Source organism: Dama dama, chromosome 14 (genome assembly GCF_033118175.1).
Source record: "Dama dama isolate Ldn47 chromosome 14, ASM3311817v1, whole genome shotgun sequence".
Taxonomy (NCBI): Eukaryota; Metazoa; Chordata; class Mammalia; order Artiodactyla; family Cervidae; genus Dama; species Dama dama.
In genome coordinates, this window is record NC_083694.1 from 68,136,121 (window position 1) to 68,153,872 (window position 17,752).

At 36.5% G+C, this 17,752-nt stretch overlaps 1 protein-coding gene across 5 annotated transcripts in view; it reads right to left on the reverse strand.

The window, feature by feature from the left end:
- The window catches only part of RCOR3 (REST corepressor 3), a 53,299-nt gene that overhangs the window by 15,287 nt on the left and 20,260 nt on the right, over positions 1–17,752 (reverse strand). For all 5 annotated transcript variants that reach the window (XM_061161021.1, XM_061161022.1, XM_061161019.1 and 2 more), the window contains 2 exons: positions 8,787–9,005; positions 4,512–4,589 (listed from right to left, as the gene is read on the reverse strand). In XM_061161021.1, coding sequence (XP_061017004.1) covers positions 4,512–4,589; positions 8,787–9,005 — 297 coding nt within the window. The remainder of the gene's footprint in view (positions 1–4,511; positions 4,590–8,786; positions 9,006–17,752) is intronic.

Consider the following 17,752-nt stretch of genomic DNA (forward strand, 5'->3'; position numbering starts at 1 on the left):
AATGGAGTTCAGGCAGAATTGCCAGCACTGCTGCACTTGCTGTTACTAAACATACTCTCTCTTTTTTATTTGGTTGAATTTATGTCATCTAAATGTATATATGATATGACTTTAATACAGCAAAGTGATGAGGTTGTATCAGATTTCCAAAACAGAAGAGAAATGCATCCTGAGGATAAAAACTTGGAGAATGTCTTTATTTACATAGAGTAAGAAAAATTATAGCTGAGAAGGGAAAATAATAGTTATAAACATGAAAGTTAAAATAAGAAGGAGGTCATCATTATGTGAAAGGCTCAGAAATAGGCAAGGGAAATGAGTTAGAGCTGTGGAATTTGGTCATTAAGACCAATGTTAACGTTTAAGAAGATGCTTCAGTGGAAAAATGCAGAGGAGGACTTGAAACTGTATGGAATTAAACAGTCTATGTGCTACAAAATGGAAACAGTGGAAGAGAGGGAAGGCTGTAGGAGTGAGAGGGTCAACATTTTAAAAACATACAGGATTCCTTTAAGTTACTGATTTTTATATTTTAGAGCCAAGAAAGTTTGGTAGAGATGTGCTTAACTTAAGGAAAGGAAAACAAGACTATATCCAAGAATCTAAAATTCTATGGTAGTTATAGCTAGCTACAAGGTACCTGAAACTGAAAACATTCTTTTTCTTAAAAACAATACAACAGCAATGTAAAACAATCCAGTATATAATATCAACAATAATCTAAAAGACCCCAAAGAGCCGTCTAGAACAATCTACAGCATCCTTGGCGAGTTCAGCATCTTTACTGCATCCTTCCCCTGGCTAAATTTCTTCACATCTTTCCCATTTCTGTCAGTAGTAGTTTCATACTACCTCTGACTTGGAAGAGTTAAAAAAGGTTACCAGGCTACCCAACATTGACAATTCAACCCAACGTCCATACAGAAAGGATCTCACATACCTATGCAAGAAAATATCCATAGATTTGGAAACTTCTAGTTTCAAAAAGCACCCCTTTCTCAGATTCTTCCTTCTGGGTTCACAGATCTCCTTGCCCCTTACCTAAGCTTCACCCAAAACAAATCAAAGCATAATCAAACATACCACCACTCCTTGCAACACCCTCATATACTTTCAAGGAGATACATAAACATCTACTTTGCAAATGTTCTCTAGGTTTATCACTTGCTCTCCATTCCTACAACTAATACCTGATACTACCCAATACCTCTTTACCACTTATTTTATCTCTCACATACCTGGTATTTCAGCAGCTCTAAAGTTGCTAATTTATCTTATGTAACATGGCCAGGATAACTTTCCTAAAACACAAATTTCTCATTACATCCTTCCTAAATTGAAAAAACTGTATGATCTCTTCATTTGCCTTAATTTAAAAGGCAAACTTCTCTTCTTAGCTTTCACAAAAGCTTTTCCTAGCTCTCACAGTGGTCTTGCCCACTGGTTTATAAAACAAAGACATCCCTGTTAAACTCCACCTTCTTAACACCTCTCATACACCATGTGCGTTCATCCTCGGCAGCCAAGTATGCCTTCCGAAGTAGACAACACGCTTCCTCAGAAAGCAGTTTTTATACTTCCACTGAACTCTCAGTCGTGATCAGCACAATAATGAGCACATAATACATGCTCAGGGAATATCCAGTGTTTTTAATTTTCCCCTCTGGATTTATATTTGAATGCATTGCTCAACATCAAACCACTGTTCACATTATTCCTTCCATCTGCCCTTTTAGTGTATGCAAAAATCCTACTCACCCTTCAGCTGAAACGTCCCCCTTTAGGAAACTTCAGCTGAAAGTTCCTCCTTTAGAAGTGTTCTCTGATTACCCTACTTGAACAACAGCCACTTGTTTTATTAATATCTTCACTTATAAATCTATAAATTTAATCAGTTTGTCTTCTAACATCTAGACTATAAATTCTTTTTTAAAAAGTAAATGGAAAAATCTATCCTTCCTCTTTTTAAGGTGCTGCCTCTGTCCCCCCTCACACAGTGCCTAATGCAGTGCCTTATAAAAAACAAGAGATCGACAAATACTTAGGTAAGTGAATTAACTTTCTTCACCATTTTTTCCCTAAATGAAAATAACAAATACAACCAAATGAATAAGTAAAGCATCTTAGTAACTGTTTAGTTCCAGTTGAGTTACATCATTTAGTAGCTTGTTTTTTAAAAAGTTAATAAAATTCTTTTATTAGGTATTAGGGAGAACTTTTTTAGGATAGGTATCAGCTAACCTAAAGGTAAGAGGATAGGGTACATGATTTTTCAAGGTTTTTACTATAACTGTTAATCTAGTGTTTTGAAATACATCTATTCAGGTTGTTCTCCCCTATAAAGCAACAGGAACAATATGATACACACAAATATATCCTGGGCATTTTGTAGATGATAAAACATATATACATTTTTCAAGTGCATGTGAGTTCAAAATCAACCTCAAAGTAATATACAAACTTCAAAGTATGAACTGCAGTGCATTAAGGTTTTGGTCATTTTGATCATTATTTTTACAACAAACCAAGAGATGTAATAAATGGTAACTTCTAACCAATAACTACATTTATATGTGGGAATCTAACATACACTTTTACTATTATATGAAAACTTCCAAAAGAGGCAGCATCGCATTAATCTAGGACTCCAACTGGACTCTAAGAATCTAAAACACAGCCAGAGGATCCCTATTTACTATGATGTGTGATCTTGATCAAGTCAGTTATTCTCTCTGAGGCCCAGCTCCCTCATGCAAAATAATAGCATTTACTTCATCTACTTCTTGGACTTAAGTGAGCATCAAGAGGCAGCATACAGGAAAGTTATAAATGCTATTATACCTTCACATCTTACTTTATATAATGTTAATGAATGAGACTATTCTGCAATTTTCTGAAAAATTTGAGATTATAATTTTATTTCCTTGAAAATCTGGTAGACTTTTTCTATAAAGTTGTCTTGGCCTGCTGTTTTCTTATGAGAAAAATGTTCACTGTTTCTTCAACTATTTAATGGTTATACATTATTCAGTTTTCGTTCTTTTTAAGACAATTTTGGTAAACCATATATTCCTAGGAATTTCTAAGTTTTGTGTAAATTTTCAAACTTATTGGCATAAAGTTCTTCAAGCTATTCCAATAAGGTTTTCAATATCTGCTATATTCTTTAATTTTTAAGTTATAAACTTATAGTAATATACAAACATTTTAAGTTTTTTGTTTTTATGCATTTTATAATGGTTGGATGCCATCACTGACTCAATGGCCATGATATTGAGCAAACTCAGGGAGATAGTGAAGGACAGGGAAGCCTGGCATGCTGCAGTTCATGGGGTCGAAAAGAGCTGGACACAACTTAATGACTGAACAACAACAATGTGTAATTAATTAAATATTAAATTAATTTCAATACAAAATTTAAAATAAATTTTTTGATGTAATAATTTAACATAAAATAAAGCAGTACTCTTTGTATTACACTATCTTTATTTAAATATCACTAGACTGTCAGTTTACCTTTGGGTTTGCAATGAGATATTAGTCTACATATATTTCATTTTTTCCCATTGCCTAACCTTCTTGAAAGAGACTATTCAAAACAAACAAAAACAACTTCCTTCATAATGATTCTTCCTTCCTAGAAGATTCTACAGAGTAAGATGGCATATGAAATACTACTTTTCTGCCCGCCACCCCCTGCCACCCCGCCTATACATAATTCATTTGTAGATATTTCAGTCAATCTGCTATCTGGAGGGAAAAAAAATCCCATTAGGACCAAATAGGATTATTTGATTATTACATACAAAGAAAAGTAAGGCCAGGATAATAAGCATAACATAGGAATCTTAAAAAAAAGAGAAAGAGAAAAGATTTTATAATAGAAGCTTCCACAAAAAGCTATGATTGGACAAAAAGCATTTAAGTACACCCTTAGACATCACCAATATAAAAAAACATATTAAGTTTTAGCAGAAGTACAAGTAAGACTTGAGAAAATGGCCAATCTATATCTCATATTTGGATTTCACATTTTCCAGGATATAAGTCCCACACTAAAATCCTAACTGGAAACCTGAGCCAATAAACAAATATCCAAAACTAAAGTAAAATTTTGTTAAAACTGTTAAAATGAGCTCCTTGTGATCTTTTTCTTCCTGTTACCAATTTACACAGATAGGAAACAGCTTTGAACAAACATTGCTATAGACCCCAAAATGCACTTCTTCATCAATGACCTTCCAGTTTCACATGCACTGGGCCTTAGACTACTATAGCTATTTTCTTTGCTTGATAGCAAGTGCTAAAGACAGCAATGGAATGATTTAACTTAAATCATTAGCCAAGTCTCAAGAAACTACCTATCTAAATAATAAAAGAGACATAATAAATTATCTATATAATAAAACCTTCGAAGTGCACATGTAACCAAAATATAGTAGTTGAATACTGAATAACTCAAAGAACAAGGTTTCACCATACTTAGTCACATATACTCTTCAATAACATACCTCAGGAGGTTTGAATTCTTCAATTCCACCTTCCATTTTCTGTTTAAGTGCACTATTTACTTGCTTAGCATTCTGAACCTTCAACAAAAGAACCAAAATTATGAATCAGATCATGTACTTAGGTGAATTTTTGAGTATTAATAAGTGAAAAGGATATATATTAAAAACCCTGTTACCCCAGGGGATAGAACACTTATGGCACTTAGGGTGGAATACACCACTCATTCAAGTAGCATACACATCAACTATATACATACCTAACAGACTAACTGGCACAGTTCTTAAGAAATCATTTAATTCTCACAACTACTCTGTGAAGTAAGTACCATCAGTTCTGTTATAACCTGACATATGCATTCTCAAAAGCCACAGTACTATGCAAACTGCACAGTAAAACCACAGGGCATATGGGGAAACGAACTTGAGACACAGCACTAAAAAACTTCATCAATGACACATAGCACAGTTCTAAACAGGAAAGAAATTCACAAGTGATACAATAAAGACAATGCTTTACCTTAAAAGGCTGCTTACATAAGTGGGTGTCAAAATAAATACAACTTGTAAATTGTTGGGAAGTGGTAGAATGGTTATCTGAAATCAGATGAAAAGTTTTAACACCAGATGTGGGTGTTTATGGCAAATAACATAATATATGCCCACACAGTTCAAATGTGAACTGTGTGGGCATATACTCAGCTAGGTATAGTTAGTTTTTCACTAACAAAAATCACAGGTAAGCAAATGCAAAAGTCACATTATGTTCAAATTGTCCCCATGTATATCAATGATGTTGGAACAGATTCATGCTTTCAAAACAAGCACTAGAGCAAAATTGGACTTTGATTTAACAGCAGAAATGAAGGAGTGGTGGTGGTACACAAGACGGGTCAAAGGAGTAACTTGGGAACAAAATTAAGACATCTTTGTAAACAACTGATTGTGGAGAATTAGGGAGAAGGAGGATCAAGGATAACTCTTTCGTCACTGGCTTGAGTAACTGAATACACACAGTGTTCTTCAACCAGACAGGGAGTGCAGAAAGGGGACCAGATCACTCGTGGACATGGAAGAAATCAGTCTGGACACTGCTTATGAGATGTCTGGGATAATAAATGGTAGAATTTGTAAATCTAAGAATGCAAATCTTCACTATGTTACACATCAAATGAATATCCAAGAAAGGAACTTAAAAGTTTTTAAAAAGTTCTTTCACAACAATCAACAAAGGACTTTCCTGGTGGTCCAGTGGCTAAGAATCCAGAGGACACAGGTTCAATTCCTGGTCCAGGAAGATTCCATGTGCCATAGAGCAACTAAGCCTGTGAGTCACAACTACTGAAGCCTGTGCTCGGCAAAGAGAGAGACCACTACAGTAAGAAGTCTGCGCACCAGAACGAAGAGTAACCCCTGCTCACAGCAACCAGAGAAAGCCTTCATGCAGCCCAGAGACTCAGCACAGACAAAAATAAATAAACAAACAATTTTTAAAAAAATCAATAAAAATAGCTTATAAGTGAAGTAATAGTGGAGTAGTAATACTGATAACTAACTATGATTACAGGTGGCTAAGAACATTTTATTCATTATTTTAAAAAATTCTGAGCACTTTAAAAGTATCACAGGCAAAGTGTTTTAGAAGTTCTCTAAAGAGAAGGGGTGCTGTGGGTTGAAAGATGGGAGTCTTACACACATTTATGGTTTGACTAAAGGCAAAGCATTCAATCAAATACATACTATATATACTTGAGAATCCAGCATCATAAGTCAAAAGAAAGGAATTCTAAGGAGGAGGAGGTGGCTTTCAAAAGAGATAAGACCCAAGAAGAGGGCACTCGACTGGGCAGCTTGTTCACAAACAATCTTAAGACAGCTTATTCAATGGGATGGGATGTGGGACAGAAACTAGATTGGGAAGCCTCTGAAAATAAGTGGTAAGAAAGCAGAGGAAGCCAATGTGGTAGATTTTGATATTTATTCTGGAAGTTTGCTGGAGAAGAAAACAGAAATATAAAAGCAGTTCGGGTAAGTAACCAGGGTCAAGGGGTAGAGAAATCTGAATGTTTAGGATACAGAAAAACCATCCCAGTCCCATACTACCCTGTTGCAAAGTTCTTAGATTATATGGAAGTGGTATAATATTAACTCTTAACGGTGCATACTGTGGTATCTAAACAAGGATGACACTGTAAGCTAAGGATGCATGGTATAATCCCTAAAGCAACTACAAAAAAAAAAAAAAAGAAGAAGAGATATAGCTGAAAAATATAAATATGACCATGTTACACTTCTTTTAAACCCTTCAATGGTTTCCTCACTCATGATGAATTTTAAATTTAACATGCCCTTCCTATAAATTTCTGTCTAGCTCTGCAAATAACCTGCTAAAGGCAAGTAGGAATTCATGAAGCATTTTAAAATGAATGATCTTGATAACACTAGTATTTTAAAAGAATAACATTGATAAAATGTGTAACAAGGGACTGAGAAGAGGTAGATAGCAAGGAGAATGAACATGATAGTTACAGTCAGAAAAGAGGTGATAAGTGCCGTAACAAGGGTAGTAGGGATGAGATTAAAAAGCTGGGGATTGATTTAAAGGAAATTTCAGAGATAAAATAATCTACCGCTTGAGTTTGTGTGTGCTGAGAGAGTAATATAGGCAAGGGATGAGTTAAAGATAAATTTCAGATGTTTCAACAAACAAGGAACAGAAAAAAAAGTCTTTTGGGGGTTACATGAGATGTCTACCAGGTAGTTAGAAATATAGAGCTTTGGAGAAAAGCCACAGTTTAGGAAGTAAACTCAGAAGTCACTGGCAAGGTTGGTTAATTTATACCAAGAAAGCCCAGACTTAAAACAACAAAAGAAATAAATAAATAAAGGAAAAGCCAGAGAAAGACTGAAGACCTAATAACAACCATTAATGAGTACGTACTATGCAAAGCACTAATGTTTTAAGCATTTACCCTATATTACCTTGTTTAATTCCTCTCAACCAAAATACCATTATCCTTATTTTAAGACAGAGAAATTGAAGTTGAGAGAAGTTAAACAGCTCCCCTAGGGTTGTGCAGGAAGTAGACAGTGTAGCTAGGTTCGGAACTTAGGATCACTGACTCTAAAACCTTATCCACGACCTGATTATGCTAATGAAACTTTTAAATAATACTGCTGTTAATGACGACAATCCATATGTATTATTTCAAATAATTCTCAACAATCTGCAAGAGAAGTAAGATTATTATCTCCAATTTTATAAATAAAAAATGGAAGCTTCAGTTCAGTTCAGTTGCTCGGTCGTGTCCAACTCTTTGCGACCCCAAGAACCACAGCACGCAGGCCTCCCTGTCCATCTCCAACTCCCGGAGTCCATCCAAACCCATGTCATCGAGTCGGTGATGCCATCCAGCCATCTCATACTGTCATCCCATTCTCCTCCTGCCCTCAATCTTTCCCAGCATCAGGGTCTTTTCCAATGAGTCAGCTCTTGGCATCAGGTGGCCAAAGTATTGGAGTTTCAGCTTCAGCATCAGTCCTTCCAGTGAACACCCAGAACTGATCTCCTTTAGGATGGACTGGGTGGATCTCCTTGAAGTCCAAGGGACCCTCAAGAGTCTTCTCCAACACCACAGTTCAAAAGCATCAATTCTTCAGCGCTCAGCTTTCTTCACAGTCCAACTCTCACATCCATACATGACCACTGGAAAAATCATAGCCTTGACTAGACGGACCTTTGTTGGCAAAGTAATGTCTCTGCTTTTTAATATGCTGTCTAGGTTGGTCATAAATTTCCTTCCAAGGAGTAAGCGTCTTTTAATTTCATGGCTGCAGTCACCATCTGCAGTGATTTTGGAGCCCAAAAAAATAGTCAGCCACTGTTTCCACTGTTTCCCCATCTATTTGCCAGGAAGTGATGGGACCAGATGCCATGATCTTAGTTTTCTGAATGTTGAGCTTTAAGCCAGCTTTTTCACTTTCCTCTTTCACTTTCATCAAGAGGGTCTTTAGTTCTTCTTCACTTTCTGCCATAAGGGTGGTGTCATCTGCATATCCTATTATTTCCCAACATCACAGAGCTAACAGGTAGCAATGCTGGGATTCAAATCTAAAATACTCAGTGGCACCTTATAATTTGAAAACAAGGTAAATAAGAAAGATAAAGCTTATGTAACTGAGTGGTTGAGATAATCTGTAAAAGAATTGAGTTTACAGGGATAAAGTAAATAAGCAAAATGGACAGAATCATCAAAAATAATGATTTTTATAAAATACCTGACGTTTTAAAGAGATCAACTCCATGTCCAGTTGCCTCAGGATGGTGTTGGCTGCATTGGGGCTACAGGAAACAGCTACCACATCTTCTTGGGTTAAATACATGCCCTTAGGTGGACGGCACTTAGAACGCTGAGAATGATGGCGGTGTTGTAAACTCTGATATTCTCTCCTCCCAAGTCCAATCTTGCTAGTTTGGACAGGCTGGTCAGTATTACCCTGGAAGAAAAAAGAGTAATAGGTCATCTGGGTTTGCATACAGGTATAAGTTGGAAACAGTCTATTACTAATAGAAGTATCTGTTACATTAAGTGCACCTATTAAATACTTCTAACCAATTGTATTATGTGAGTCCAAACACACACACACATATAACAACTATCAATTAGGGGGAAATGAGCATACAACATAACGTATGTTTCATTAATCCACTCAATAAAATGTTAGGTTTCTATGCCCAGAAGACTATGAACAAATGAAAAAATAAGGTGGATTTTACATTATTTTAGTTTGCTTCACGATTTCAAGATGGGATATATTTTCTCTCAGCAATAAAGGGGTGGGATATATTTTCTCTCAGCAATAAAGGGGGAGCGGGGGTAAGCTACAACTTACTAAGTGCGAAGTTTTAAAGAAAGTAAAAAAGGGCAAATTAGGAATCATGACAATTGGTAGATCAGACAACTGGTAAAAAAGAGATAACATTTTATTCTCATTTCAGAGTTGTTGAAAGAGAACTATGCCTCTAAAACTTAAAAAGAGCACAAGATTATTTTAATACTAACAACATTTCTAAACTCCAAGTCTATTTACCTGTGAATAAAATAACATTGAAATTTTCACTTGGAAGAGGTTTAAAAAGCTCTAATAATGATCACCATGAACTCTTAAGTAGGATTTCATTATTATATCTGCAATATTCTTAAAAAGTGTGATGTAAAAATACAATGTTATTCTGTGCTTCTAAGATAGGAATCCATTAGAAACTGTGTCCCATTAGGCTGAAGACAATATACTGAATAGATTTAATAATTCAATTCATTAGAAAAGGAACTCTGAGTAAAAGTCATACTATAATTATATAGTACCCAGTACTGTAATTCACTCTGTTCCTTAAAACTCAATTCAAAGCAACACATGACAGATTTGATGTTTAGGGAAAATCCTCCCAGTATAGCACTCCTAAAATTGCTAGATCAAGTATTTTTTAAAAATCTTTTAAAATTCATTTCTAAGCTGGCAGAGAAGTGAAGACCAGAAATGATGAGAAAGCAAGAATCTAGAGAGATAAGCAAGGATACAGGAGCTGACACTTGCCTAAAGGACAATGGACAACAGGTGAAGAGCACAAGAATGAAAGCCAGAACTCTGGAAGGGGAGGGGCCTCCAACATCGCGCAAAGTAGGAAAACTGACCCTGCCCTGCAAAGGGAGGATGATTTAAAGAAAGACAAGACCACTTCAACCTTGGCTGAAAGGAAAGCAAAGAAACTTTCAAAAAGAGTCTTTCCTGAGAATCCCTAGCCACAGGTTTGGAGACTAAATTTATATTAACTGTCTGGCCTGAAAAACCCCAAATCAAAAATTTACTTTAGAGTATCTCAGGTTGGTAGGGCTTTCAGTTAGCAGAAGTAAATGCAAGCTGTCTTTAGAAGAATGCACTGTAAATGCAGGTCTTGAAAATTTTCAACAAACATGTTCCAAGGAAAATAAGCTCACAACTACAAACTGCCAAACAAGTCTCCCGAGGAAAACACTGCAGAAGGCAAAACAACAGAATTGTATCTGCAAAGATCACAAATGTTACAATTACTGGATAAAGAGAATACAATAAAGATGTTATACATGTACAAAGAAAAAAAGAATTGAAAATATGGAATATTCTTATAAGAAATAAGTCCATCAAAACTGACCAGACAGGCAAAAAAAAACAAATAGAACATCTGGAAATAAAAAATATTATAAATCAGATTAGAAATTCAATGGATGGGTTACTGAGCAGACTAGATAGAGCTCAAAAGAAAATTAGTGACTCTGAATGCACCTATGAGAAAAATGCCCAAAATGTAGCATGGAAGTATGGAAAGACATGGAATACATGAGTGGTTAAGAGACATGTGAAACATCCATTACATGTCTAAAAGAATTCTCAAAACAAAGAATAGAGAGAATGAAGGAGACTTTAGATTCAAAGACTCAACAAATGAGCATTTTACAGAACTTAAGATAGGATTCAGAAAGTACAAGGAAATCCAAAGTTTCAAAAAAACGAAATCCAAAGCCATATACTTCAAAATGAAACTATGGAACACTAAAGACAAAGAAGAGATCATAAAAGAAGACAAAGAAAAAAAGTTAAATTACCTCCAAAGAAGGATGTGGAGAAGAAAACCCTCTTGCACTGTTGGTAGGAATGTAAAATGACATTATATTATGGAGATTCCTTAAAAAACTAGGAACAAAAAAAAAAAAAAAAACTAGGAACAGAACTACCATATGACCCAACAATCCCACTAACTGGCATATAACCTAAGAAAACCATAACTGAAAAGAGATGTTGCAGCACCATTGAAATTAGCTAGGAAGCAATCCAGATGTCCATTGACAGAAGCTGTGGTACATACATACATACAATGGAATATTACTCGGCCATAAAAAAGAAAACATTTGAGTCAGCCCTAATGAGGTAGATGAACCTAAAGCCTGTTTTAGAGTGAAGTAAGTCAGAAAGAGAAAAACAAATATCGTACATTAACATATATATAGAATCTAGAAAGATGGTACTGATAAGCCTATTTGCAGAGCAGCAATGGAGATACAGACAAACAGAACAGACTTGTGGACACAGTGGGGAAAAGAGAGTGAGATGAATTGACAGTAGCATGGAAACATATAAATTACCATGTGTAAAACAGCCAGCCAGAAGAAATTCGCTGTATGATGCAAGAAACTCAAATCAGGTGCTCTGTGACAACGTAGAGAGGTGGGATGGGGTAGGAGATGGGACGGAGGTTCAAGGGGGAGGAGACATACGTATACCTATGGCTGATTCATGTTGATGTATGGCAGAAACCAACAAAATATTGTAAATCAATAAAAAAATTTTTAAAAATTACCTCCAAAGGAATGATAATTAGCCTGACAGCAGACTTCTCTAAAGCAATGATAGAAATCAGAAAGCTGCAGAATAATATCTTCAAATAATATCGGTCAACCTAAGAGTCTAACCCCAGCAAAACTAAGGGTTTAAGAAATAGGCATTTTGGACATTCCAAAACTGACTGTGTTCATAATAAGACTGTCATTAAATTAATCTGTAAAAGATACAGTTAGGAAAAAAGAAAAATTATTTTCAAAGAAAGTTCTAAGATTCAAGAATGAAAGGTAAGCAAAATTAATTTTAAGTATTAAAAATTGGGTAAATTTCTTGTTAGCTTAGTAAATATAACATTGACTATATGTCTAATGTGATATATTAAAAAAATAAGGTGTAACTAAAAATGGAAAAAAAATAGCACATAAGACAAGAAGGTAGTGGCTAAAGTCAAAGCATCTTAAAGGTCTTAAATTAACCAGAAACTCATTGAGAGCACCAAAATTAGATTTTAAAAGTTAAATATGCAGTATAAAATTTCCAGAGTACACAGTAAGAATAGAAATATAGAAACATTCCAAATTAGTAGAGAGTAAAATAAGAAAAAAATCAAACAAGAGATGAATTCTTGATCCAAAAAGAAAGTAAGTCAAATAGAAGATAAAAATAAGAAATAACAAAAACACAAATATCAATCATGACCAGTATAAAGGGGCTAAACTCTCTAGATAAAAAAATACCACATATCTGTTCCTGTAAGACTGGTACTTAAAATATGAGGACACAGAAATGTTGAAAGTAAGGAATAATGATACACCGGTCAAACGCAACAAGAGATAGATGACAGAGCTATCAGTTCAGCTCAGTCACGCCCAGCTCTTTGTGACCCCATGGACCGCAGTAGGCCAGGCTTCCCAGTCCATCACCAACTACTCCTGGAGCTTGCTCAAACTCATGTCCATCGAGTTGGTGATGTCATCCAACCATCTCATCCTCTGTCATCCCCTTCTCCTCCTGCCCCCAATCTTTCCCAGCATCAGGGTCTTTCTAATGAGTCAGTTCTTCGCATCAGGTGGCCAAAGTATTGGAGCTTTAGCTTCAGCATCTGTCCTTCCAATGGATATTCAAGGACTGATTTCCTTTAGGATTGACTAGTTTGATCTTGCAGTCCAAGGGACTCTCAGGAGTCTTCTCCAACACCACAGTTCAAAAGCATCAATTCTTTGGTGCTCAGTTTTCTTTATGGTCCAACTCTCACTTTCATACATGACTACTGGAAAAACCATAGCTTTGACTAAACAGACCTTTGTTGGCAAAGTGATGTCTCTGCTTTTTAATATGCTGTCCAGGTTGGTCACAACTAGTGACTAAACCACCACCTAGGTTGGTCATAGTTTTTCTTCCAAGGAGCAAGTGTCTTTTAATTTCACGGCTGCAGTCACTATCACCAATGAGTCTGGAACCCAAGAAAATAAAGTCTGCACTGTTTCCACTGTTTTCTCATCTATTTGCCATTAAGTGATGGGACTGGATGCCAAGATCTTCATTTTTCGAATGTTGAGTTTTAAGCCAGCTTTTCGCTCTCTTTCACTTTCATCAAGAGGCTCTTTAGTTCTTTGTCGCCTTCTGCCATAAGGGTGGTGTCATCTGCATATCTGAGGTTATTGATATTTCTCCCGCCAATTTTGATTCCAGCTTGTGCTTCATCCAGCCCAGCATTTCACATGATGTACTCTGCATATAAGTTAAATAAGCAGGGTGACAATATACAGCCGTGACATACTCCTTTACCAATTTGGAACCAGTCTATTGTTCCATGTCCGATTCTAACTGTTTCTTCTTGATCTGCATACAGATTTCTCAGGAGGCAGATAGAGCTATACCAGACAAATAATCTTCAAAAGCAGAAGACATCAAAAGAGGTGAAAGGATCATTATATATAGATAAGTTTCAAATTCAACAAAACAGTTTCTACACATCTAATAAATAATAGCTTCAAAATATAGTTATTTTTCAACAATCCATCAGATAAGCACATAAACACCAACAAAACCAATACTAGCAAGCAGGCAAGCAGTAACAGAATATTGATTTGAATCATACTAACTGACAAGTTTAAATTAAGACACATTAAAAAAAAACTATAATCAACAATTAAAGTATATATTATTCTCAAGCACACATCCAACATTCATGAAAATTCAACATTCTACATTTGGAGGTTTTTAAAACATATCCTCAAATGCCTCAACATTCCAACCACTGAGAAGAGAGACTCTCTATCCTATTCTCCTTAATTCTGGACCAAGTTCAGTAGCTCACTTATAACCAACAGAATGCAGCACGTGTGACACTAAGTAACTTGCAAGGCTAGGCCAGAAATTGCTAGGTACCTCTTTCTGTGCTTTGGGGATGGTTACTTTGGAGGAAACCAGCCATGGTAAGAAGCCGGATTACTAGGGGACCACCAGGCTAGACAGGAATGCTAGCTGACAGTCAGGTGAGCAAGTCCGAAACCTTCAATAACATCCTACTTGATGCTGAAACCTATTCTCTCTAAAGTCAGGAATAAGACAAAAATATTTGCTATTATTAACTTCTCTTCAACATTACACTGGTGACTCTAGCCGGTTCAGTAAGGGCAGAAATAAAAAGTATTACAAGGATTGAAAAGAAATAAAAATGCTATTATTTTCAGATAATATAAACCTCTATATAGGAAATGCAAACTAATCTACAAACAGGTAAAAAGATTTCATTTCTCTCAAGTTTATATATAGATTCAATGGAATATCAAGTAGGGCTTTCCTACTTTGAAGTTTGAGATAAAGGTCCAAAAATAGCCAAGGAAGCCTTAAGAAGCACTACTAAGTAAGGGGAATTCTCCCAGCAGCTATCAAGGTTTATTATAAAGTTATACTAACTATTGTGCAACTGACAGGAGAAGCAGACTAAAAAGCCAGTGATAGTGCATGTTAGTCACTCAGTCATGTTTGAGTCTCTGCAACCCCACAGACTGCCTGCCAGGCTCCTCTGTCCATGGGATTTTCCAGGCAAGAATACTGGAATGGGTTCCCGTTCCCTTCTCCAGGGGATCTTCCCCACCCAGGGATTGAACTCGGGTCTCCTGCACTGCAGGTGAATTCTTTACCGTCTAAGCCACCATGGAAGCCCCTAGAGAGCCATACTTATATGGAAACCTCATCCATGATAAAGCTGATATGGCAGACGAGTTGAAAGAGATGAACTCATTTTCATTTTTTACATTAAAAAAAAAAATGGGTCTCTATCTGACAATGTAAACCAAACCTAATTACTGACAGATAAAGGACATAAGTGTAAAAAGCAAAATTTTAAAATTTACAGGAAAAAAGATAGAATATTGAAATTTGAGTATTTATGTACTTTTGATGAAATAGCTGTTCATCAAAGCATGTAGAGTAAAAAAAGATAAACCAAGAACTGCTAAAAGATCTCTGCAACACACTTACCCAAAAAATTAGTATCTAGAATATATAAGAAATTCAGTAAGAAAAAAATTCATACATTCTCTTTAAGAAAAGGACAAAACCAAACCAACAGATAAAAAACAAACACAAATAAGCACTTTAAAAAAAGACACAATAATATATAATAAACAGATGGAAAAATAATCAGCCTCATTAGTAATCTGATGAATGAACTGAGAACACAGAGAGATACCATTTCAGATGATCAGATTTCTAACATCTTCTAAGTCTTATCATATAATGTATTTGCAGTGAATGTTGTGTGCTCAGTAGTGTCTGACTCTTTTGTGACCCCGTGGAGTGTAGCCCGCCAGGTTCCTTTGTCCTTGAAATTCTCCAGCAAAGAATACTGGAATGGGTTGCCATTTCCTTCTCCAGGGAATCTTCTTGGTCCAGGGACTGAACCTATGTCTCCTGCATTGGCACATGGATTCTTTACCTCTGAGCCACCTGGGAAGTCCTGAAGTATTGGCAAGGAAGTTGAGTAATGAGTACTCTCATAGCCAATAGAAGAAGTAAATCCAATGTAGAAAATGATTTGCCATTATCTAGGAAAGTTAAACACAGTTATAGTCTAAAATAGAGTGGTGCTAGTGCTAAAGAACCTGCCTGCCAATGTAGGAGACATAAGAGACGTGGGTTTGATCCCAGGCTCAGGAAGATCCCCTGAAGAAGGGGATGGAACCACTCCAGTATTCTTGCCTGGAGAATCCCATGAACAGAGGAGTCTAGTGGGCTACAGCCCACAGGCTCACAAAGAGTTGGACACGACAGAAGCGATTTAGCTCGCATACACCCAGGAAAAGTTAAACATGGTTACAGTCTAAATAGAGTAATGCCACTCCAAACAATTGTTGGGTATTACTACTCACTAAGTCATGGTTGGTATTTCGGTGGAACAATCTGCCCCATGCACTTCAGGAGAGCTGGCATCCCTTTCCCACTGTATGCTAAGGGTGTCCGTCAACCAGAAACACCTCCATAATTTTTACATGTCCCTTATGCAGGTAATACTAAACCTTGTTGAGAACTGCTATTGCAGAGCTGCCCTTCTATATGTGTGTATCCAGGATATGCTCTTATCAGTAGTGTTCATAATAATAAGAAGCTAGAAACAATGTCCATTAATTAGAGTAGGTAAGCGGTGGCACATGCATACAATGGATGCATACGATTTCCTTCCAGGTTCCCACTGGAAAGAAAGCAGTGGGGTGCAATAAAGAAACCAAAGGACTTCTGTTTCTTCTTAAGCTCAGTGATGGACAGACTGGTGTTTACTACTAGTCTTCAAATTGTACACAGTCTATGGTATATATGGTTTCATAATTTTTAAAAGTTAAAAATAAAAACCTTTCCATATAACGCGTCATTAACTTGCAGAAGCAGCTCTGTGTTAAAGGCAATGTTAAAGCATCATTCCCTGTCTGGTGCCCCTATCATCTGGGAAAGAGCAGAGGACTGAGAAAACCTGCTGACACACAGTGCCAGCCCTGGACCACAACCCTGTAGCATGTTTCTAACACTTTTTTTCTCTTTTTTTCATTAGTTGGAGGCTAATTACTTTACAATATTGTAGTGGTTCTTGCCATACGTTGACGTGAATCAGCCATGGATTTACACGTGTTCCCCATCCTGAACCCCCATCCCATCCCTCTGGGTCATCCCAGCGCACCAGCCCCGAGCACTTGTCTCATGCATCCAACCTGGACTGGCAATCTGTTTCACACTTGATAATATTTCGATGTTTCGATGCTGTTCTCTCAGATCATCCTACCCTCACCTTCTCCCACAGAGTCCAAAAGTCTGTTCTGTACATCTGTGCCTCTTTTTCTGTCTTGCATATAGGGTTATCATTACCATCTTTCTAAATTCCATATATATGTGTTAGTATACTGTATTGGTCTTTATCTTTCTGGCTTACTTCACTCTGTATGATGGGCTTCAGTTTCATCCATCTCATTAGAACTGATTCACATGTATTCTTTTTAATGGCTGAGTAACATTCCATTGTGTATTTTTAACACTTTTTAAATTTTACTCCCCTCACTGTCTTTTGCTAACGGGAGGAGATCACCCACAAACAAAAGACCAAATGTGTAAGTATCATCTCGCACGGTTGAACAGAACAGTGTTCCACATACACACGTTTCCTAGGTAACTAAACGCAAATCCCCAATTTCTCATATTTGTACAGCAATTAAGAGTTTATAGTGTATATTCTTATCTGTTAAAATATATTTGATTGAATGCCTACTATGCACCGGGCCCTGCAGTGAAGACTCACTTCTTGCTCCTTAAGAGCTTACAACTCAGGGACAGGCAGGCAGGTGAGGGGAGATCAGATGTACACAAGTACCACTCAG